This window comes from Bacillus rossius, chromosome 2 (assembly GCF_032445375.1).
Source record: "Bacillus rossius redtenbacheri isolate Brsri chromosome 2, Brsri_v3, whole genome shotgun sequence".
NCBI classification, from domain to species: Eukaryota; Metazoa; Arthropoda; class Insecta; order Phasmatodea; family Bacillidae; genus Bacillus; species Bacillus rossius.
The window spans coordinates 36689548-36714925 of record NC_086331.1 but is presented as its reverse complement, the minus strand read 5'-3'; the positions used below and the strand labels follow the sequence as shown (position 1 = coordinate 36714925).

The following is a 25378-nucleotide window of genomic DNA, read 5'->3' as shown; positions in this document are numbered from 1 at the left end:
CTTATGTGATGAGACAAAGCGACGATGGCGCTCTATAGGAGTAAACAGAGGAATCAAAGTCTTCGGTATCCAAGATGGCGGGCTCCAGCAGACGAAAACAAAATATCAGACAATATATCAGAATAAAAAAAATAGCTTTGAAATCACATCCAAGATGGTGGACATGTTTCAGAATTCAATATGGCGTCCGTAACAAAAGTTTCAATGTTATATAATACAATATGGCGGCTATAACTAAAAGTGCATTGGTGATATCGTACATGCTCAAGATGGCAGGCTTAACAAAAAGTACATTATTAGTGAGCTATTGCTTAAAGATGGCGGATCCAATATGGCGGATCCAAAATTACCACCGAGGTCTTGGTCAAGATAAAAGGTAAAGGTCAAGGTCAAAGGTCGACAACATCTAAGATGGCCGCCATGACGTTGCAATCGAAGATCGCGGACCCTGGCACGGCCATCACAAGCCTGAAACCTGTGCCAGTAGCCCCTATTCTACACTACTGACATCTCGTCAGCGTCGACGCAGACCTTGATGGAATCTGTACCATCGACGGCGGAGATCTCGTCAGCGCCGACGGAGCAGATCCCGAAGATAGTGATTCCAACAACACTAAAGGAGATTTCAACTGGTGTGGTTCCACCAGCAGAAGAGACTTTGCTGGCAGTGGAGGAAACCTCGACGAATGATGTTTTGCCAGCGGAGGAGACTTCAATGGTTGGTGGTTCGTCAACAACTAAGGAGCATCAATACCGTAACTGTGACAAGATATTCTCGAACTATAGTAATGCTCGACGACTCGAGAAGAGAGAAGTGCTAAGAATCCTCGATGAAAAATGTTTGGTTGTGAGAAATGCCACAAGGCTTATGGCATAAGCAGTTTGCCAGAAAAGAAAATATGAAAACGGACTTGAGGAAACGAAGATGTGCTGTACAGCAGAAAATAAAGGTTTCGCTGCAACAACGATGCATCGATGTGCATAAGAGTACACCAAGCCTTGGTACAACTGAATTAACTTCAGCATCTGGTTTGGGTCTGAAAGGTTCGTCTTTGTCGACTAGACATCCACGCGGCTACTGTGATACGTCGTTAGAATTTTCCCATGATGCACGAAGACACGATAGATGTAAATGTTTGAAGAATCCTTCTCGTATGAAGTTTCGCTGCGATTGTTTCACACGTATTGACAGTTTCAGATGGCATACGAAAAACTATAAAGGTGAAGTACTCGTGCCTACTGTGGAACTACCTGCAGACATTTCGACACCTCGGGTTAGGTTGAAGACTCGTATGCGTACAAGCACACAAGCAGATGTTCCGCAACCGATTGCGATGACATCTGGACATTACACTACAGAAACACTGTGCTCGATGCATTACAGGTAAATGATAATGAATTCCATTTGGTGCTATCTGCATTTTGTAAAATTTTGAAAGACTTCTATCATCTAATTACGTTAAGTGAGTCGAAATATACCTATAAGTAGTTTACTTTTCTTGGCGATATCAAGCAGACGAAAACAAGATGGCGGAAGTGACATTATAATAGCTGGTGATATATATATTTATATACACACACACACACACACACACCTTGGCATTAGTGGTGGGAGGTCGGTTCGGTGGCTTCCGTGGAGAAAGGATTTGTAATTTTTATATTGCCGTCACTGGGTCTCAACCGAGGACTCCGAGCTTTAAGATGTAAGTGCGTTGTTAGTTAAAATTTTATAAATTATATTTTTTATCAAATATAAATTTTTTCCCGTTTTTCTAGTTAAATAATTACCTATGGTCATGCCATCATTATCCAAGTGCCAGAATGTTTCTTATGAAAATTTTAATTAATTATTTTTTGTATTCATTTTAAATTGTTATCAATTTTCTATCATAAAAAAGCATTTTAAAGATGATGGCCGTCACGAAATTTGCAACGTTTTAGAATCAAAAATGGCGACCGAAATGAAATGTGCAACGGTGATGTCTTAAATCAAGATGGCGGATTTTTTATTAAAACTTGATTAATAACATTTGTTATTAATTATTAATCTTTCCCGATTTGGTAGCACGAAATTACGGATTTTCAAGATAGCTGGCGTGCCAAAAAGTACAACGTTTCTAGAATCACAGATGGCGGATGCGACCTGTGTAACTTTTTATTAAAATTTTGTTTAAGTATTTATTATTAATTTTCAAATTTTTTATTCATAAATTACAAGTTCATTCTCGTCAGGAATTGAACCGATGACCGAAATCGATTGAGTACCTAACTAAACATTTGAAGTTAAAAAAAATTGTTTTTTATTATTAGTAATTTTTTTGGTCAAAAATAAACGATTTCATTTTTACGGTCAAGAAAGGTCGTGATCTCGGTGGCTTTGGGTGGCTTGCTCTTAGGACTCTTAAAATGTTTTTAGGTGTTTTGGTTCTTTCTAAAGCAAAAGTCTTTTGAGGTTTTTCAAATTTCAAATTTTTGAATTTTTGAGGAATAAAACGGTGAATATACCCTACAAACGGGAATTATTCCCTCGAATTGGGGACATTTTTAGGAATTTTGAATCATTTTGAGTCCAAGATGGCCGCCGTAATTTTATAAGAGATGTAGATCCCACGGCAACAGACACCGTTGCCACCACCACACCATGAACCCTGGCGCAGGACCGGCTACCATATACTACTTGCACCATTTTCGCACTGAAGCTTCATTCATAACATTACTATAAACTTTGGTTATCTGTCTGTAAATTTTGACAGGGTGGACTTCTTTTTTTTTTTTTTGCATTCAAAAAGCGTATTACAATATGAACCTCAAACTTGGCGGGATCTTTAATTTTGTCTCACATTTCAAAATTACAATACAAGTATAAACTGTAACTGACTGTAGCGGCTCACTGTTAGCGTCAGACTGGCGAAGGAATGGGAAGGTCCATGACGCGGTGGTGGGATTGTTGTGTGGCTCGTCACAAAAAAACTTTCTTTACCTTTAAAAAGACCCTCGTATGTACTTCAGGTGATATTATACTACAGGATTTAATTTAAGTTCTAGCAGCCCAGAAATTAAATAACTGAAAACTCCTACCTTCCGGTGTATTGCATAAAGTCTTTCTTCAAGAAAACTTTCATTCCAGTCAGCTGTGATAAGTGCGATTTCTGCAAGTAAAATAACGTAAATCAGCATCTCAACATATAAGTTTATTTTCACAATTTTTAAATAAATCACATTCGTGTAAATGAAAATGTTTTGGTGTCATGAACACAGTGTTTTGTACCACGGCTACGCACAGAAAACGTAAATGACAGGTCATCCAAGATTATAGTGGACTTCAAATCCCAAGGGAGTCAATCGGTTCTCATTAAAGTAATAGTTTCCGAGCATAAATTTCCAATTTAAGCCTACATAATTAAAATTCAATTAGGAAATAATTAAAATACATTAGTTAGTATACTTTTGTTTTGTTTTATTTAAACAATGTAACTAAAGAAACCCATAGTTCGCTTTCTAGTATTTACATTAACACATGCTCTGTACATTTTAACTAATCTCAAAAATATGTAATTAACTTCTGACGGTTATTTCTGGCAACGACTGCACACATTCAAACTCAAATACAGCCTTACATTACTTCCAGTTAACAACATATTGGCCAAGTAGTTTCAAGCGTTATTGAATATGATACATTGCCGATTCTTTCCACAATACTTTTTGATGGTGATGTTGAGTGTTGACGTCTCTAATGGCCTCATTGACGACGAGAGTAAAACCCAAATTTAAAAAAATTACTCATAAATTTGTATGTTGATTTCCAAATAAATTTTATAACGGACATTCAATAGATCATACACATTCTCTCTGCTATACTCTCTGCTGCAAATACATAATTCAACCAAAATTTATGCACACATAAGAAAAACCCACTGCTTTATTTTTAAATTATTAGTTAATGATTATATATGCATCCGTAATCAATGCTGTCGCAAGAGGCGAGTATTTAGACATAAACTCAGCAAAACTTAAATGTATAAGCGAGTCGGGGTAGTGGTTTGGAGTCCACTTCAATTTTAAGGATCATGTCAGTAGTATAGGATTATATTTCCGGGCATAGGCTACAGGCTATGGTGACTGGTGCCGACCGAGATCTGTCATCACCACCATTTCTAACGTCACAGCGGCCATCTACGACTCAAAAATTTCTCAAAATTACTCAAAATTTTCCGTTTTTGATGGAAAAATTCACGTATTGAAGAAAAAATTTCCGTTTTAGTCCTGAAAATTCAAAAATTCGAAACTGAAAAAACCTCAAAATACCTTTGCCTTAGAAAGAACACATATTCCCAAGATGGCTTAAATTCCCCTTGACTAAGCCGCCCCTAAGCCGCTTGTGGGGACCATTGACCTTGACCTTGACCATTAAATTAAATTTTTTTAATTTTTGACCAAAAAATTTCTATTAAAATACAAAAAAATATTTAAAAAATTGCTTACTTCAAATATTTAGTTACTTAATCCAGTTCGGCCCTCGCTTCGATTACCGGCGAGAGATAACCACTAATTTATTAATATATGTAACAAATTCTCAAATAAAAGTAATAAATATGTCTTACATCACACTCCATTTAGAATTATGACGTCACCTTTGCAATTTCCGTTAGGTACGCCATCTTTAAATCTTTATTTATTATCCAGTTTTAAAGAAAAAAATTTAAAATTTAAGAAAAACCCAATGAATGAAATTTTAATAAAAAAATATTAAAAACATACACCTACGACATGAAGCTCGGAGTCCTCGGTTCGAAACCGGTGGGGGCAAAATAAAATAAAAATGGCGCCCGATCCTTCCTCCACGGAAGCCGCTGGCAGATTAACCTCCCACCACTTATGTCAAAGTATATATATCGTCACCAAGTATGACGACATGTCCCCCATCTTAAAAATCCATAATTTTAATGCTAGAAAATCGGGAGGAATTTAAAAATTAATAAACAATTTATTATTTAAATTTTAATAAAAAAATCTTTAAAAACTCCGTTGCACTTTTTGTTACGGCTGACATCGTGGAAAACCGTAATGTTTATGGTAGAAATTTGGAAACAATTTCAAAAATGATATTAATACTTTAATAATAACATTTTAATAAAACAATATTAAAAAACGCACTTACGCCTTGAAGCACTTGGTTCGCACCTGGTAAGAGCAAAGATAAAAAAAATGTCGATAGATCCTTCTTCCACAGAAGCCACTTACAGCCTGACCTCCCACCACCAATACCAAGGTATATATGTCGTCAGCTGGTATGACGTCATGTCCGCAATCTTGTCTTCATTCATCTTGTTTTCGTCTGATAGAGTGCGCTGACACCATGTAAGTATATTTTGTTGTTCACCATACCTTTGACCTCGAAAGTTGGCATTGAACTTTGACCTTGATCTTGAACTTTGACCATGATCTTGAACTTTGACCATGACCTTGAAAATTTACCTAGACATTGTACTTTGACCTTGACCTTGAACTTTGACCTTCCCTTGAACTTTGACCTTGGCCATTGACCTTGAACTTTAATCTTGACCTTGATCTTGAAATTTGACCTTGACCTTGAACATTTACCTTGAAATTTGACCGTGACCTTGACAACCATCTTAGATCCGCCATTTTGTGTTCGTACTCACTACCGGGAACGATAGTTAACATATATTACCTGCTAGAGGACATTGCCTCCATCTTGCTTTCATCTGCTGGATGACTCCATCTTGTGTGTGTGAACTTGACTGATAGAGTGCATTATCATCATACTTGTTTAAGTTTTACCTGCTAGAGTGCAGTAATAATTTATTATTACTTTGACACCCGCCATCTTATCATTTGAGTGCCATCTTGGTAATTTGTAATTATTTAGCTAGAAATTCGGGAAAAATCCAGAAGTCATTAAATAAATTTTCAATTAATATACTTATTGTTTTCATCGATTCCTATTCTTGGTCCCATCCCTGGTCAATAAAAAATTTAATTTTATGTAAAAAAATTTAACTTCAATAAATCATGCTCAAAATACTAAAAGAGGCTTAAAAGACTCTACCACCAGCCTCCAGAAAGCCATTATGACCGACATCTTGAAAATTTATTTATCGACCTAGAAATTAGGGAAAACATTCCAAAATCCACCGAAAAATTCACTCATTTATTTACATATTGAATCGATGGATTCCTGTCCTCGGTTTGATACTTGACCAGTTTCCATTACCCTTCGCGGAGTTTAATAATCATTCACTCTACGAAAAACAACTCAAGACCATATACCTGTCCGACGAATTAAATACATTGCCGATAAGGCTAACATGAAAGCCTAGTTTTACGATACTTAGAATAACCTCTATAACGTTTATGTACAAAGCCATACAAACATATAGACCAAACGTCTGCGGACCACGAGATCGGGTTATAAACAATGTCAGACCTCACGACCTTCTTCATCGACAGCTAATTATATTCAATTAAACCAACATAACATGTTTTACGCTTACAAGAGAACGAAGAATCCAATCAAAAAGAAAGCACATTTTGGAAGCACCATCAACAAAAAGGAACCACAAACAAAAAAGGCAGAACATTTTGGAAGCACAATCAAAAGGGCAGCACATTTTGGAAGCGCCATCAACCAAATGAAGCACATTTTGGAAGTGCCATCAACCAAAAGGAAGCATATTTGGAAGCACAATCAAAAAGGCAGCACATTTGAAAGCACAATCAACAAAATGAAGCACATTTTGGAAGCACCATCAACAAAAAGGAAGCACATTTGGAAGCACAAACAAAAAGGCAGCACATTTGGAAGCACAATCAACAAAAAGAAAGCACAATCGGAAGCACATTCAACAAACAGGAAGCACACCTAACGACAAGGACGCACATTTTCACGAACATTCAACTCAGTAGTTTGCGTTAGTTAATTTTACGTTAGGATACAATGCCTCCATCATTCATTAGTTATAACAGTCATAGGCTTCAAAAATAAATTACGTCAAAAGTATTTGACTTCAAATAGTCTTAGGCCTAGCACTATTTGACTACAAGACTAGGAGACTACGAATATTCAAGACTGTATGTCTACATAAGTACTTGACTACGAAGCTACAAGTCTACAAGGCTCCAATTGCTGCATCTGTCTTCGGCTGAATTTTCTCTTTGGCTCCAACTGCTCCAGCAGCATTGTGTTATATCATTACAAGGCTACTTGGTTACGTAGCTACAAGTCTACGAGGCTCCAAGGCATCATGACTACGTGACTGCGAGCCATGTGGTTACGAGACTACGCGATTACGAGTCTACAAGGTTACGATACTGCGAGGCTACAGGACTACAAAACTTCCAGGACACAAGGCTAACATGGCTTCGAGGTTTCAGGACTACGAAGCTTCCAGGACACATGGTTACATGGCTACGAGACTACTTGGCTCTAACTGTCTTGGACTCCATTCAGCTGCGAGAGTTAATTTATCTAATGCAACGAAACTTGTTGTAAGTAAACCCAATTCTTGTCAACAGATGAAGTCTCGTGTTGCATAAAGGTAAATATTATTTTTTCTTATGTGGGATGCAGGATGGTCATTAATGATCGCATAAGAAGGATGGCTTCGCTTGACACCGAGGAGAAGGAAGTTTGTCAATTCTGTTAGTGTTTCTCAGATGTCCAAAATGTGCTTCGTTTGGTTGATGGCGATTCCAAAATGTGCTGCCTTTTTGATTGTGCTTCCAAAATGTTCTGCCTTTTTTGTTTGTGCTTCCAAATGTGCTTCCTTTTTGATGGTGCTTCCAAAATATCCTGCCTTTTTGATTGTGCTTTCAAAAAGTGCTGCCTTTTTGATTGTGCTTCCAAAATTTGCTGCCTTTTTGTTGATGGTGCATCCAAAGTGTGCTGCCTTTTAGTTGATGGTGCTTCCAAAATATGCTTCCTTTTTGATGGGATTCTTGGTTCTCTTGTAAGCGTAAAACATGTTACGTTGGTTTAATTGAATATAATTAGCTGTCGATGAAGAAGGTCGTGAGGTCTGACATTGTTTATGACCCGGTCTCGTGGTCCGCAGACGTTTGGTCTATATGTTTGCATGGCTTTGTACATTTACGTTTTAGAGGTTATTCTAAGTACCGAAAAACTAGGCTTTCATGTTAGCATTATCGGCAATGTATTTAATTCGTCGGACAGGAATATTGTCTTGAGTTGTTTTTCGTAGAGTGAATGATTAATAAACTCCGCGAAAGGTAATGTAAAACAGAATATAAAATTTATTTTGTATTAAGTTACACTTGACACTGGTCAAGAATCAAACCGAGGACAGGAATCCATCGATTCATTATGTAAATGAATGAGTGAATTTTTCGGTGGATTTTGGAAAGTTTTCCCTAATTTCTAGGTCAATAAATACAAATTTTCAAGATGTAGGTCATAATGGCTTACTGGAGGATGGTAGTAGAGTATTTTAAGCCTCTTTTAGTATTTTGAGCATGATTTATTGAAGTTATTATTTTTTACATAAAATTAAATTTTTGTATCGACCAGGGATGAAACCAAGAACAAGTATCGATCAAAACAATAAGTATATTAATTGAAAATTTATTTAATGAATTTTGGAATTTTTCCCGAATTTCTAGCTAAATAATTACAAATTACCAAGATGGCACCCAAATGATAAGATGGCGGGTGTCACAGTAATAATAAATTATTACTGCACTCTAGCAGGTAAAACTTAAACAAGTATGATGATAATGCACTCTATCAGTCAAGTTCACACACACAAGATGGAGTCCTCCAGCAGATGAAAGCAAGATGGAGGCATGGCCTCTAGCAGGTAATATATGTTAACTATCGTTCCCGGTAGTGAGTACGAACACAAAATGGCGGATCTAAGATGGTTGTCAAGGTCATGGTCAAATTTCAAGATTAATGTTCAATGTCAAGGTCAAATTTCAAGGTCAAGGTCAAGGTCAAAGTTGAAGGTCAAAGTTCAAGGTCAACGTCAATGTTCAAGGTCAAGTTTTATGTTCAAGGTCAGGGTCAAAGTTCAAGATCAAGGTCAAAGTTCAATGCCAACTTTCGAGGTCAAAGGTATGGTGAACAACAAAATATACTTACATGGTGTCAGCGCACTCTATCAGACGAAAACAAGATGGTGGGCTCCAGCGAACGAAGACAAGATTGCGGACATGACGTCATACCAGCTGACAATAAATATATATATACCTTGGTATTGGTGGTGGGAGTTCAGGCTGTAAGTGGCATCTGTGGAAGAAGGATCTCTCGACATTTTTATTATCTTTGCTCTTACCAGGTTCGAACCAAGTGCTTCAAGGCGTAAGTGCGTTTTAAATATTATTTTATTAAAATATTATTATTAAAATTTTAATATCATTTTTGAAATTGTTTCCAAATTTCTACCATAAACATTACGGTTTTCCAAGATGGCAGCTGTAACAAAAAGTGCAACGGAGTTTTTAAAGATTTTTTATTAAAATTTAAATAATAAATTGTTTATTAATTTTTAAAATTTCTCCCTTTTTTCTAGCATTAAATTATGGATTTTTAAGATGGGGGACATGATGTCATACTAGGTGACGATATATATACTTTGACATAAGTGGTGGGAGGTTAGTCTTCCAGCGGCTTCCGTGGAGGAAGGATCGGTCGCCATTTTTATTTTATTTTGCCCTCACCGGTTTCGAACCGAAGACTCTGAGCTTCATGTCGTAGGTGTATGTTTTTAAATTTTTTTTAATTAAAATTTCATTAATTAATTTTTTTATAAATTTTTTAATTATTTTTATTAAAAATTTGATAATAAATAGAGTTTAAAGATGGCGGACTTAACGAAAATTGCAACGGTGACGTCATATTTCTAAATGGAGTGTAATGTAAGACATATTTATTACTTTTAATTGAGAATTTCTTAAATATATTAATAAATTAGTGGTTTACTCTCGCCGGGAATCGAACCGAGGGCCGAACTCGATTAAGTAACTAAATATTTGAAGTAAGCAATTTTTAAATATTTTTTTGGATTTTTATAGGAAATTTTTGGTCAAAAATTAAATAATTTTAATTTTATGGTCGAGGTCAAGGTCAATGCTCCCCACCAGCGGCTTAGGGGCAGCTTGGTAATGGGTAATTTAAGCCATCTTGAGAATATGTGTTCTTTCTAAGGCAAAAGTATTCTGAGGTTTTTCGAATTCCGAATTTTTGATTTTTTCAGGTCAAAAACGTTTATTTTTCCCTCAAAACGGGAATTTTTCCATTGAAAAGGGAAAATTTTGAGTAATTTTGAGTAATTTTTAGTCATTTTTGGGGAATTTTGAGAAATTTTTGAGTCGAAGATGGCCGCTGTGACGTCAGATCTCGGTCGACACCAATCACCACAGCCGGAAGCCTGTGCCCGGAAATACATTCCTATACTAATTATGTCGCCTTAAGCTTTCGTGCATAACTGTGTGCCGTAAAGCCTTGCCTATACATTTTGTTATTAAAGATATTTTTGCTGGCCTATAGGCTGGTTCTAAGAACATTTAGGAACATTAAATTTCGGATTTTCCCCACCGTCAACCAGCAGGGGGCAAACTGGTCATCGCCACTCATAGATAAAAGCTATATTTAAACTGCTTATGTAAACATTCTTTATCAAAGTTCCGTGGACGTCCCACAGAATTAACAGTCTTTCAAAGTTAAAAGCTAGAGGCTGCCAACGAATTTCAAAGCTGCAGGCCTTTTAATATTTCGCGAACAAAACAAATTTTATTGAGATATCTAACTCCTGTTTTCTCGGGAAAAGAGGAACAGCTAAGGTTATTCGGATGTTTTTTTTTTCTGAATTTGTGGCTAAAATATTAGAAAAAAATAGTCAAATGCGGGCTCTTTAACGTTTTTAAAGTGTCTCTGGAACGACGTGACATCCTGCAATATGTTGCAACAAAGACGAGCGCTTAAGGCCCTGTTTACACAGTTTGATTCCGAAATGTATCGCGTAAAAGCGGAATATATGCGCTCACCATTCACAAAGGCGAATATACGCTTAGTGAAAGCATATTGGTAGACCTTGTAGACATCCTCTCTGATGTAAGTTTTAGGGGTCACAATACACTTTTTAAAAATGTACAAACTACTGCAAATCATTGACCATCATTCAGGCGTTTTTAACACATTAGCAGTCAGTCGTCATTGATTTGCAGTAGGCTAGTATATTTTTTGAGTTCACTCGCATCCCACCAAATATTAAAGTATACCACAATTAATCATTATAAAGAACAATTACGCTACTTTTTACTGAAATCAGATACCACTTGGTGGGTATCTGATGATAAAGTTTGTGCCGAAACCGAAACATGCTAGAGAGCTACTTACAGGAATAAACTTTAAACCAAAGTAATGTCATAAAAAAGAAACAACCAACCAACGTGAGTAGTATTCGAATGTATGTTCTGCAGCAGGCGTCAGGCGGTGGAGCTGTGTGTCCTTTCCACCATCTTGGATTGTGACGTCACGGTGGCCATCTTGGACTCAAAATTCCTCAAAATTGACTCAAAATTCCTCAAAAATGACTCAAAATGACTCAAAAATTCCCGTTTAAAGAAAAAAATTCCCGTTTTCGAGGGAAAAATTCCCGTTTCGAGGGAAAATTTCCCGTTTTATTCCGTAAAAATCCCAGCAGTTAGAAATGTCAATATGTAGGCTTAAGCATCCATGTCTACAGCCTCAGATAAGCCTCATCATGGATGACGTCAGCGTTGCAATTTTCGTTACGCCCACCATCTTGAAAATCCGTAATTTTTATGTTAGAAAATCGGAAAAATTTTTAAAAATCATTAAAAAAATTATTTGATCAAATTAAATAAAAATCTTAAAAACCACTGTTGCAGTTATCGTTACGGTCGCCATCTTGGATTATATAAATGTTGCATATTTCGTTACACCCACCATCTTGGTTGAGTACCATGTCATTCTTACACTTTACGTTTCGACCACCATATTGGATCCTATTAATGTTGCAATTATCGTTATGGACGCCATCTTGAAATTTAGACGCCATCTTGTAATTTAGACGCCATCTTGGAAATCCGTAATTTTTATGTTAGAAAATCGGGAAAAATTCCAAAATTCACCAAAAAAAATTAACTTTTTAGAATTCTGATTGATTATATCGATTCCCGTCCTTGGTTCGAAACCGATGAGGGCAAAAAAAAATATCACATCAGATCCTTCCTCCACAGAAGCCACCTACAGACTGACCTACCACCACCAATAACAGGGTATTTACCATCAGCTGGTATGACGTCATGTCCGCCATCTTGTCTTTGTCCGCTGGAGGCCGCCATCTTGTTTTCGTCTGCTAGAGTGTGCTGACGACATGTTAGTATAATGTTCTGTTCACCATAACTTTGATCTCTTATATTGACATTGAACTTTGTCATTGACCTTGAACTTTGACCTTAACCTTGAACTTTAACCTTGACCTTGAAATTTGACCTTGACCTTGAACTTTGACCTTGACCTTGAAATTTGACCTTGGCCTTTAAATTTGACCTTAACCTTGAAATTTGACCTTGACCTTGAAATTTGACCTTGACCCTGAAATTCGACTTTGACCTTGAAATTTGACCTTGATATTGTCGACCATCATGGATCCGTCATTTTATGTTTAGTACATGCTAGCGGTCATTGCCATCATCATGTTTTCATCTGCTGGTGGACACCATCTTGTGTGTACTTGTATTATAGAGTACATGATAGTTTTATTCTAACCTGTTACAGTGCAGTTATCATTTATTATTACCGAGGTGCCCGCCATCTTGAAATTTGGCCGCCATCTTGAAATCATGTAATTATTTATCTAGAAATGCGGGAAAAATACCAAAAGTCTCCGAGGAAATCAATTATTAATTTACATATTGAATCGATGGATCCCTGTCCACGGTTCGATTCTTGACCAGTGACAGTTGTAACTAATTATGAAATAAATTTTAGGTTCTGTTTTCCATTACCTTTCGCGGAGTTTATTGCCCATTCACTCTACGAAAAACAACTCAAGTCAATATACCTGACCATCGAATTAATACAGTGCCGATTATCCTATTATGAAAGTCTAATTTTTCAATAATCTGAATAACCTAGAAGCCGTTCATGTACAAAGCCATACATATAGATCAATTGTCTTCAGTCCATGAGACCGAGTCACGTCATTATCAGACGTATAGGCTAGTCATTTCAGGTCCGCATGAACTTCGTCGTTAGCTAATTATATTCAATTAATCCATCGTGACATTTTTTATACTTACTAAAGGACCAAGTGACCTTGAAAAATATTTTAGTAACACCAAGAGGTTTTAAACCTATAAATATTCAATCACTACATTTTGTACTACACGCAATCAACAAAAAGGAAGCACCGTCATCGAAAAGGCAGCACCATCAATAAAAAGCCAGCACATTTGGAAGCACCGACAACGAAAAGGCAGCACATTTGGAATCACCGACAACGAAAAGGAAGCACCATCAACGAAAAGGCCGCACCGCCAACGAAAAGGAAGCACATTTGGAAGCACCGACAAAGAAAAGGCAGCACCGCCATCGAAAAGGAAGCACATTTGGAAGCACCGACAAAGAAAAGGCAGCACCGCCAACGAAAAGGAAGAACATTTGGAAGCACCGACAACGAAAAGGCAGCACCGGCATCGAAAAGGAAGAACATTTGGAAGCACCGACAACGAAAAGGCAGCACCGGCATCGAAAAGGAAGCACATTTGGAAGCACCGACAACAAAAAGGCAGCACCGGCATCGAAAAGGAAGCACATTTGGAAGCACCGACAACCAAAAGGAAGCACCGCCAACGAAAAGTCAGCACATTTGGAAGCACCGACAACGAAAAGGCAGCACCGGCATCGAAAAGGAAGCATATTTGGAAGCACCGACAACGAAAAGGCAACACCGGCATCGAAAAGGAAGCACATTTGGAAGCACCGACAACGAAAAGGCAGCACCGGCATCGAAAAGGAAGCACATTTGGAAGCACCGACAACGAAAAGGCAGCACCGCCAACGAAAAGGTAGCACCGCCAACGAAAAAGCAGCTCATTTGGAAGCACCGACAACTATAAGGCAGCACAGTCATCGAAAAGGCAGCGAATTTGAAAGCTCCGTCAACTATAAGGCAGCACTGCCAACGAAAAGGCAGCTCATTTGGAAGCACCGACAACTATAAGGCAGCACCGCCAACGAAAAAGCAGCACATTTGGAAGCACCGACAACTAAAAGGCAGCACCGTCAACGAAAAGGCAGCACATTTGGAAGCACCGTCATCGAAAAGACAGCACATTTGGAAGCACCGACAACGAAAAAGCAGCACGCCAACGAAAAGCCAGCACCGACATCGAAAAAGCAGCTCATTTGGAAGCACCGACAACTATAAGGCAGCTCCGCCAAAGAAAAGGCAGCACCGACAACGAAAAAGCAGCTCGTTTGGAAGCACCGACAACTATAAGGCAGCACCGCCAACGAAAAAGCAGCACATTTGGAAGCACCGACAACTAAAAGCCAGCACCGCCAACGAAACGGCAGCACCGCCAACGAAAAGGCAGCACATTTGGAAGCACCGCCAACGAAAAGACAGCACATTTGGAAGCACCGACAACGAAAAGTCAGCACGATTGACGAAAAGGAAGCACATTTGGAAGCACAAGTTACGAGAACTAAGTTTTAGTTAGAAATCAGAATACAAGAAATAAAAACATTTAATTTTTATAATTCAAATTATTTATTTTATTTCTGTACATTATACAAATGCAAGTAAAACAAACCATTATTGTATGTAGCCAGCTTTCCTCAGTTCTTTGAGTATGAAGGATATTTCTTTGATGCACGAATAGTTTCCTGCACAAAGCGAGCCATGTAGAAGTCTTAGCCGGTCAACCAATATGTTTGGATCTTTCCATGATGTGAAATCAATCTCTTTTACCACCATTTTTCTTACTTGTTTATTATAAATATTATGATCTCTGGTGTATTCCGTTTTAACACCAACCTCAGGGTAACTTTCATTATCGAGATAGTGATCATCACAAGCTTGATCAGATTTATTTGATATATCTCGACGTTTACATCGTTTCGGTCTCAGGACACCGACACAGTCTTCGATCTTGCATGCTTTAGCTGCTTCATCACAGTCTATATCTTTGTCAACAGCCTCAGAGTCGCTGTAGCAATCACCGTAGAAGTCATCATCTTCACACAGATTACCGTAAGAATTCGATGCCGATGATGTCGAAGTGTCTTCATCGTCTTCATGCTTCCTTTTTAGGAGTTCATCATTTTTACAGAGTAGGAAAGATCTACTTGAAGTCGGCTGGAATGAATTCTCACTTTTCACGTTAAGGATTCTTCCATTGTCTTCATTCTTACATAAATCAACATCATCCTTCAATTTAAGTTTTTTGTCGAGATCGGAAGAGCCGCGAACATAATCTCTCCCAAGACAAGGAAAATTATTGTCGTAATGCAAATCGCTCTTCCTTAGCCTAGTAGAGCCTTCGTTGTCCTCTAGCTTGTACGCAGGCTTGGCGTTACAAGTTCTGCCATGTCTTTTTAAGCTCTCTCTCCGCGTAAACGACTTGCTACATCTAACACAACTTATCATATTACGTAGTGGATTTTTAACACAGTCATTCTTCTCGTGTTGTCTGCCATTCTTTCTCAAGATAAATTCTTTGCTGCAAAACTTACACCTGTGTCCTTTCAATACAGCAACAGTCACCGAATCAGGATTCATATTAGTTACTGAGACTATTGTCAGATGCAAACTGAGTGAATTAAATTAGATACATTACTTAAATAGAATTTTCTAAATATTTCAACAGCAAGAATTAAGTTACATCATACAAAAGAAATTGTTCTATGCGGTTTCGATTATTAGCATGAAATGTCGCCACGTGTTGTGTTGAGTCATAATTTATTTAGTTCTTTTATGTGGTATGCGGGATGCTCACTAACGTTCGCAAAACAAGGATGGCTTCGCTAGACATCAAGGAGAAGGAAGTTTGTCTTTCATGTTAATGCTTCTCAGCTGTCTCAAAGCATATTATTTGTCTGAGTAAAGTTATTATTTTTAATCCGCCTGATAAAAATATTGTATGTTCTGATTTATTGACTGAATTTCACTGATTAAATGTAACTCTGAATAAAAATGACATGACTCAGTAAGTAAAAAATTCTTCATGCAGAGATAGATCTCTAACAAATAATCAGGAGCACTCGGTGAAAACCATCAGATGTCTAGCCAGGAATAATCAGAAACACTTGGAGAAAGCCATCAATATAATATCAAGATTAATCAGAAGCACTCGGAGAAATCCATCAGATGTCTAGTTAGGTATAATCAGAAGCACACGGAGTAAACCGCCATATTATTGTCAAGAATAATCGCAAGCTCACGGAGAAAACCACCATAATATTGTCAAGAATAATCAGGAGCACACGGAGAAAACCGCCATAATATTAACAAGAATAATCGGAAGCACACGGAGAAAACCACCACAAGTTTTCTTTAATATCATAAACATACAGAAAAAAATATTTAATAAATAACAAAAAAAATTAATAAAAAATTTTAAATGACAAAATAAAATACAAAAATACATAAAATTCTGGCTTGTACTAGAACTATATCTTTGCTCAACAATGATAAGTTCACAAGCTAGCAGAATCTGTTTATGTATTTTTGTATTTTATTTTGTCATTTAAAATTTTTTATTAATTTTTTTTGTTATTTATTAAATATTTTTTTCTGTATTTTTATGATATTAAAGAAAACTTGTGGTGGTTTTCTCCGTGTGCTTCCGATTATTCTTGTTAATATTATGGCGGTTTTCTCCGTGTGCTCCTGATTATTCTTGACAATATTATGGTGGTTTTCTCCGTGAGCTTGCGATTATTCTTGACAATAATATGGCGGTGTACTCCGTGTACTTCTGATTATACCTAACTAGACATCTGATGGATTTCTCCGAGTGCTTCTGATTAATCTTAATATTATATTGATGGCTTTCTCCAAGTGTTTCTGATTATTCCTGGCTAGACATCTGATGGTTTTCACCGAGTGCTCCTGATTATTTGTTAGAGATCTATCTCTGCATGAAGAATTTTTTACTTACTGAGTCATGTCATTTTTATTCAGAGTTACATTTAATCAGTGAAATTCAGTCAATAAATCAGAACATACAATATTTTTATCAGGCGGATTTAAAAAATAATAACTTTACTCAGACAAATAATATGCTTTGAGACAGCTGAGAAGCATTAACATGAAAGACAAACTTCCTTCTCCTTGATGTCTAGCGAAGCCATCCTTGTTTTGCGAACGTTAGTGAGCATCCCGCATACCACATAAAAGAACTAAATAAATTATGACTCAACACAACACGTGGCGACATTTCATGCTAATAATCGAAACCGCATGGAACAATTTCTTTTGTATGATGTAACTTAATTCTTGCTGTTGAAATATTTAGAAAATTCTATTTAAGTAATGTATCTAATTTAATTCACTCAGTTTGCATCTGACAATAGTCTCAGTAACTAATATGAATCCTGATTCGGTGACTGTTGCTGTATTGAAAGGACACAGGTGTAAGTTTTGCAGCAAAGAATTTATCTTGAGAAAGAATGGCAGACAACACGAGAAGAATGACTGTGTTAAAAATCCACTACGTAATATGATAAGTTGTGTTAGATGTAGCAAGTCGTTTACGCGGAGAGAGAGCTTAAAAAGACATGGCAGAACTTGTAACGCCAAGCCTGCGTACAAGCTAGAGGACAACGATGGCTCTACTAGGCTAAGTAAGAGCGATTTGCATTACGACAATAATTTTCCTTGTCTTGGGAGAGATTATGTTCGCGGCTCTTCCGATCTCGACAAAAAACTTAAATTGAAGGATGATGTTGATTTATGTAAGAATGAAGACAATGGAAGAATCCTTAACGTGAAAAGTGAGAATTCATTCCAGCCGAATTCAAGTAGATCTTTCCTACTCTGTAACAATGATGGACTCCTAAAAAGGAAACATGAAGACGATGAAGACACTTCGACATCATCGGCATCGAATTCTTACGGTAATCTGTATGAAGATGATGACTTCTACGGTGATTGCTACAGCGACTCTGAGGCTGTTGACAAAGATATAGACTGTGATGAAGCAGCTAAAGCATGCAAGATCGAAGACTGTGTCGGTGTCCTGAGACCGAAACGATGTAAACGTCGAGATATATTAAATAAATCTGATCAAGCTTGTGATGATCACTATCTCGATAATGAAAGTTACCCTGAGGTTGGTGTTAAAACGGAATACACCAGAGATCATAATATTTATAATAAACAAGTAAGTAAAATGGTGGTAAAAGAGATTGATTTCACATCATGGAAAGATCCAAACATATTGGTTGACCGGCTAAGACTTCTACATGGCTCGCTTTGTGCAGGAAACTATTCGTGCATCAAAGAAATATCCTTCATACTCAAAGAACTGAGGAAAGCTGGCTACATACAATAATGGCTTGTTTTACTTGCATTTGTATAATGTACAGAAATAAAATAAATAATTTGAATTATAAAAATTAAATGTTTTTATTTCTTGTATTCTGATTTCTAACTTAAACTTAGTTCTCGTAACTTCTTCTTCCAAATGTGCTTCCTTTTCGTCGATGGTGCTGACTTTTCGTTGTCGGTGCTTCCAAATGTTCTGTCTTTTCGTTGCCAGTGCTTCCAAATGTGCTGCCTTTTCGTTGGCGGTGCTGCCGTTTCGTTGTCGGTGCTGGCTTTTAGTTGTCGGTGCTTCCAAATGTGCTGCTTTTTCGTTGGCGGTGCTGCCTTATAGTTGTCGGTGCTTCCAAATGAGCTGCCTTTTCGTTGGCGGTGCTGCCTTATAGTTGACGGAGCTTTCAAATGCGCTGCCTTTTCGATGACTGTGCTGCCTTATAGTTGTCGGTGCTTCCAAATGAGCTGCTTTTTCGTTGGCGGTGCTTCCAAATGTGCTGTCTTTTCGATGATGGTGCTTCCAAATGTGCTGCCTTTTCGTTGACGGTGCTGCCTTTTAGTTGTCGGTGCTTCCAAATGTGCTGCTTTTTCGTTGGCGGTGCTGCCTTATAGTTGTCGGTGCTTCCAAACGAGCTGCTTTTTCGTTGTCGGTGCTGCCTTTTCTTTGGCGGAGCTGCCTTATAGTTGTCGGTGCTTCCAAATGAGCTGCTTTTTCGATGTCGGTGCTGGCTTTTCGTTGGCGTGCTGCTTTTTCGTTTTTGGTGCTTCCAAATGTGCTGTCTTTTCGATGACGGTGCTTCCAAATGTGCTGCCTTTTCGTTGACGGTGCTGCCTTTTAGTTATCGGTGCTTCCAAATGTGCTGCTTTTTCGTTGGCGGTGCTGCCTTATAGTTGTCGGTGCTTCCAAATGAGCTGCCTTTTCGTTGGCGGTGCTGCCTTATAGTTGACGGAGCTTTCAAATGCGCTGCCTTTTCGATGACTGTGCTTCCTTATAGTTGTCGGTGCTTCCAAATGAGCTGCTTTTTCGTTGGCGGTGCTACCTTTTCGTTGGCGGTGCTGCCTTTTCGTTGTCGGTGCTTACAAATGTGATTCCTTTTCGATGCCGGTGCTGCCTTTTCGTTGTCGGTGCTTCCAAATGTGCTTCCTTTTCGATGCCGGTGCTGCCTTTTCGTTGTCGGTGCTTCCAAATGTTCTTCCTTTTCGTTGGCGGTGCTGCCTTTTCTTTGTCGGTGCTTCCAAATGTGCTTCCTTTTCGATGGCGGTGCTGCCTTTTCTTTGTCGGTGCTTCCAAATGTGCTGTCTTTTCGTTGCCGGTGCTTCCAAATGTGCTGTCTTTTCGTTGGCGGTGCTGCCGTTTCGTTGTCGGTGCTGGCTTTTAGTTGTCGGTGCTTCCAAATGTGCTGCTTTTTCGTTGGCGGTGCTGCCTTATAGTTGTCGGTGCTTCCAAATGAGCTGCCTTTTCGTTGGCGGTGCTGCCTTATAGTTGACGGAGCTTTCAAATGCGCTGCCTTTTCGATGACTGTGCTGCCTTATAGTTGTCGGTGCTTCCAAATGAGCTGCTTTTTCGTTGGCGGTGCTACCTTTTCGTTGGCGGTGCTGCCTTTTCGTTGTCGGTGCTTCCAAATGTGCTTCCTTTTCGATGCCGGTGCTGCCTTTTCGTTGTCGGTGCTTCCAAATGTGCTTCCTTTTCGATGCCGGTGCTGCCTTTTCGTTGTCGGTGCTTCCAAATGTGCTTCCTTTTCGATGCCGGTGCTGCCTTTTCGTTGTCGGTGCTTCCAAATGTGCTTCCTTTTCGATGCCGGTGCTGCCTTTTCGTTGTCGGTGCTTCCAAATGTTCTTCCTTTTCGTTGGCGGTGCTTCCTTTTCTTTGTCGGTGCTTCCAAATGTGCTTCCTTTTCGATGGCGGTGCTGCCTTTTCTTTGTCGGTGCTTCCAAATGTGCTTCCTTTTCGTTGGCGGTGCGGCCTTTTCGTTGATGGTGCTTCCTTTTCGTTGTCGGTGATTCCAAATGTGCTGCCTTTTCGTTGTCGGTGCTTCCAAATGTGCTGGCTTTTTATTGATGGTGCTGCCTTTTCGATGACGGTGCTTCCTTTTTGTTGATTGCATGTAGTACAAAATGTAGTGATTGAATATTTATAGGTTTAAAACCTATTGGTGTTACTAAAATATTTTTCAAGGTCACTTGGTCCTTTAGTAAGTATAAAAAATGTCACGATGGATTAATTGAATATAATTAGCTAACGACGAAGTTCATGCGGACCTGAAATGACTAGCCTATACGTCTGATAATGACGTGACTCGGTCTCATGGACTGAAGACAATTGATCTATATGTATGGCTTTGTACATGAACGGCTTCTAGGTTATTCAGATTATTGAAAAATTAGACTTTCATAATAGGATAATCGGCACTGTATTAATTCGATGGTCAGGTATATTGACTTGAGTTGTTTTTCGTAGAGTGAATGGGCAATAAACTCCGCGAAAGGTAATGGAAAACAGAACCTAAAATTTATTTCATAATTAGTTACAACTGTCACTGGTCAAGAATCGAACCGTGGACAGGGATCCATCGATTCAATATGTAAATTAATAATTGATTTCCTCGGAGACTTTTGGTATTTTTCCCGCATTTCTAGATAAATAATTACATGATTTCAAGATGGCGGCCAAATTTCAAGATGGCGGGCACCTCGGTAATAATAAATGATAACTGCACTGTAACAGGTTAGAATAAAACTATCATGTACTCTATAATACAAGTACACACAAGATGGTGTCCACCAGCAGATGAAAACATGATGATGGCAATGACCGCTAGCATGTACTAAACATAAAATGACGGATCCATGATGGTCGACAGTAACAAGGTCAAATTTCAAGGTCAAAGTCGAATTTCAGGGTCAAGGTCAAATTTCAAGGTCAAGGTCAAATTTCAAGGTTAAGGTCAAATTTAAAGGCCAAGGTCAAATTTCAAGTTCAAGGTCAAGGTCAAATTTCAAGGTCAAGGTTAAAGTTCAAGGTTAAGGTCAAAGTTCAAGGTCAATGACAAAGTTCAATGTCAATATAAGAGATCAAAGTTATGGTGAACAGAACATTATACTAACATGTCGTCAGCACACTCTAGCAGACGAAAACAAGATGGCGGCCTCCAGCGGACAAAGACAAGATGGCGGACATGACGTCATACCAGCTGATGGTAAATACCCTGTTATTGGTGGTGGTAGGTCAGTCTGTAGGTGGCTTCTGTGGAGGAAGGATCTGATGTGATATTTTTTTTGCCCTCATCGGTTTCGAACCAAGGACGGGAATCGATATAATCAATCAGAATTCTAAAAAGTTAATTTTTTTTGGTGAATTTTGGAATTTTTCCCGATTTTCTAACATAAAAATTACGGATTTCCAAGATGGCGTCTAAATTACAAGATGGCGTCTAAATTTCAAGATGGCGTCCATTACGATAATTGCAACATTAATAGGATCCAATATGGTGGTCGAAACGTAAAGTGTAAGAATGACATGGTACTCAACCAATATGGTGGGTGTAACGAAATATGCAACATTTATATAATCCAAGATGGCGACCGTAACGATAACTGCAACAGTGGTTTTTAAGATTTTTATTTAATTTGATCAAATAATTTTTTTAATGATTTTTAAAATTTTTCCCGATTTTCTAACATAAAAATTACGGATTTTCAAGATGGTGGGCGTAACGAAAATTGCAACGCTGACGTCATCCATGATGAGGCTTATCTGAGGCTGTAGACATGGATGCTTAAGCCTACATATGGACATTTCTAACTGCTGGGATTTTTACGGAATAAAACGGGAAATTTTCCCTCGAAACGGGAATTTTTCCCTCGAAAACGGGAATTTTTTTCTTTAAACGGGAATTTTTGAGTCATTTTGAGTCATTTTTGAGGAATTTTGAGTCAATTTTGAGGAATTTTGAGGAATTTTGAGTCCAAGATGGCCGCCGTGACGTCACAATCCAAGATGGTGGAAAGGACACACAGCTCCACCGCCTGACGCCTGCCGCAGAACATACATTCTTATACTACTAACGTGCCTTAGTTTTGGCTGAAGCATTATTTAAGCCTTTGAAATTTGTTTTCAGTGTCCTACAAATAAAACGAACATACTAAAATTGTACTAAATGCCATTTACTAAATTCCTTTAACAATAAAGTAATTTAAATTTGCTCTTGTCCATATGGTTTTATTAACTTTCTTAACGTTAAAAGTCAAGTTGATTTATGGATTCTTTTTGCATAACCGTTGAGTTATATTATAAATAAACAAGATTATATTAGATAAGGTGCTGGCATTATTGTTTTATTATTAAACGACAAATTATTACCAACATATACAAGCTTAAAAAGTAATTGGATGCGATGAGATTTCTGAAGGACAATTCTCATTAACTGGCAATGTTAAGTAACATTTAAAATAGTGGTATATTTTTCAAACAATTCTATAACAAAAATATTTTATGAATAAAAATACTCGTATGTTACCTACTAAAAAGAGCTTGTAAAATATGTTTTTTTGTCGTGCTGAATAAGATAAAAATGTTTTAAATATCTGCAAGCAAAATAAAATTTACCATTTTGTATGATTTTACAGAAAATTATTAACTTATTTATTTAGTATGTGTAAATTTTATCTGAAATTATTTAATTTGACCTTAATTTATTAATCAAGTATTGACGTTGTGTAGGAGGTAATTAGAGTCGGGCGCAAACCCTACATGTATAGGAAATTGGAGCAGGAAACAAAGCTAATAAGGCACCATCCCAGCATTTGCCGTGGAAAACTGAAATCAAGATAGCCAGACCGGAATTCCAACATGGACCCTCTGTATCGCGAGTCCAATGTATTGCTGTTGACTTTAAAATCTAGTTTCATGACTTACGTGTATTCCTCGATTAAATTCAACCAAACACGTAATGGCTCTTACTTATTAAATTGTAATCTTTTTATATGAGTAACTCGCAGATCATTATAACTTTATACAATATTTCAGTTTCAGGAGTAAAACTAATTGATAACTGCAATCACAACTTTAACTGTAATTTCTCCCGTCTAGTATATGTGATTCTTAATTATGATACGATCACAGTTTCAAGCAGGGATGATTTATGTGTTCATACCAGTACTTGGAAATTAACTAATAAGTAGTTCCAGCCACTGTAATGTTTTAGTTGTGCAGGTCAAAATATGAATTTTTTCTTGATAATGAAAAAACAAAACAATAAATTATATATATATATATGCTATAAAAATTACAATACAACTTAAATTAAATATACATTTTTTTTCTTTTTCCTTAAAGGTCAAAGGAAAACATAACTTATTAAAAATACAATTAAAGGTCACAGTTTCACTCCTAAAAAAATTTAATTTCCTATGGCACTAATTGGTCCTTATAGTTAATTACGAGAGACATTTAACTTACCATGCATGGTGTGACCATTACACCAGTCTTGATCTTGAAAGCGGCAGATGTAATGTCAGAAAACTGCAATTTTTGCGGTTTCTCTGAACAGCAGAAGGGATCCACATATTCATTTCTATCCTCCTGTAACATGTAATCAACTTTAAGCATTTTTTTAATATTAAATTTAAATCTTAGCTAAATATCAGTAGGCTAATAAGACTCGATAATGTTCATTTTAAGAAATTTGTATGAAAAAGGGAAGTTAAAATTCATAAAGAGAAAAACCACTTACAGTGCCACCGGGTGGAATAGAACGCACGACATTCCAAATGCAAGTTGAGTACGCTACCAACTGACCAAATATCCTCGGTAAAAATTAGCACGATCGGTTTAATAAATACACTATGTACAAAATGTGTGGATGAAACTTATACACTAAAAACAGGAGTTAAAAAAAGTGTTAATTTATTTTCAAAAACGAACCATTCTAGAAATAAGCGTAAATAACTTGCATCCATTCTCATCGTGTCTTTGGCATCTATTCTTGACAACTTGTGATTTTTTCTCCTTTTAAAGGCCAAATCCCTTATCCTCCCTTAACATTAAAAAAAAAATTTGTATTGCTAATTCATTTGCTGAGATAGTTCTTTTGAATCGGAATTTGGCGAAGAGTGGGAGACAATAAGCTAAGTCAATACAATTAACACAAGTATTTGACACATGGAGTAAGTTACCTTCGGTTCCAAAGAAAACAACAGTAGTGTAGAAAAGGGGGGCTCCGAGGACTTGCTTCTGACTGTTTTACTTGTGCCGGGGTTCGGGCTGTGGATCGTTACGTCAAGACCGAAATCTTGGATGGCCTTGACCGTGACCTTTGACCTTCATTTTTGACCTACCTTGACCCCAGCAGACAACTTAGATCGGCCATTTTATTTTCTAGAACTTTCTGCAATTTTTAATTCCGCTATTTGGTTTTCTAGAACCATCCACCATTTTTAAATGGAATTCCACACTCCCTAATGTTGCAATTTTCGTTAAGGCTGCCATTTTGAATTCTATTAACATTTCCATCATCTTGGATCTGATTTCAGAGCCACTTTTTTGATTCTGACATAAAGTCCGCCATTTTGTTTTCGTCTGCTTGAGGCCAGCAACTTGTATGATGTCACAGTCACCATATTATTTTTTTTGTTCTGCTGGAGGCCGCCATCTTAAATACCGACATCTTTGTTTCCTCTGTTAACTTTAGAGAGCGCCAGCATCGCTCCAAATCTTCACATAAGGTCGATGTTTCATTACCTACCAGAGCTGTTACGGTCTTTATCAACATACTAAATTCAAATTTTTATGTAAAATACATTTGAAGCACTGTGATTCGTACCAA

At 37.5% G+C, this 25378-nt stretch overlaps 1 protein-coding gene across 3 annotated transcripts in view; it reads right to left on the bottom strand.

The window, feature by feature from the left end:
* LOC134529244 (L-threonine ammonia-lyase) overlaps positions 1-25378 on the bottom strand; it is a 416545-nt gene that overhangs the window by 284000 nt on the left and 107167 nt on the right. For 2 of the 3 annotated variants that reach the window (XM_063363140.1, XM_063363142.1), the window contains 2 exons: positions 24013-24135; positions 3079-3149 (listed from right to left, as the gene is read on the bottom strand). In XM_063363140.1, coding sequence (XP_063219210.1) covers positions 3079-3149; positions 24013-24135 — 194 coding nt within the window. Of the gene's footprint in view, positions 1-3078; positions 3150-24012; positions 24136-25378 lie in introns of those variants that run through there. The other variant, XM_063363143.1, reaches the window with a different exon arrangement.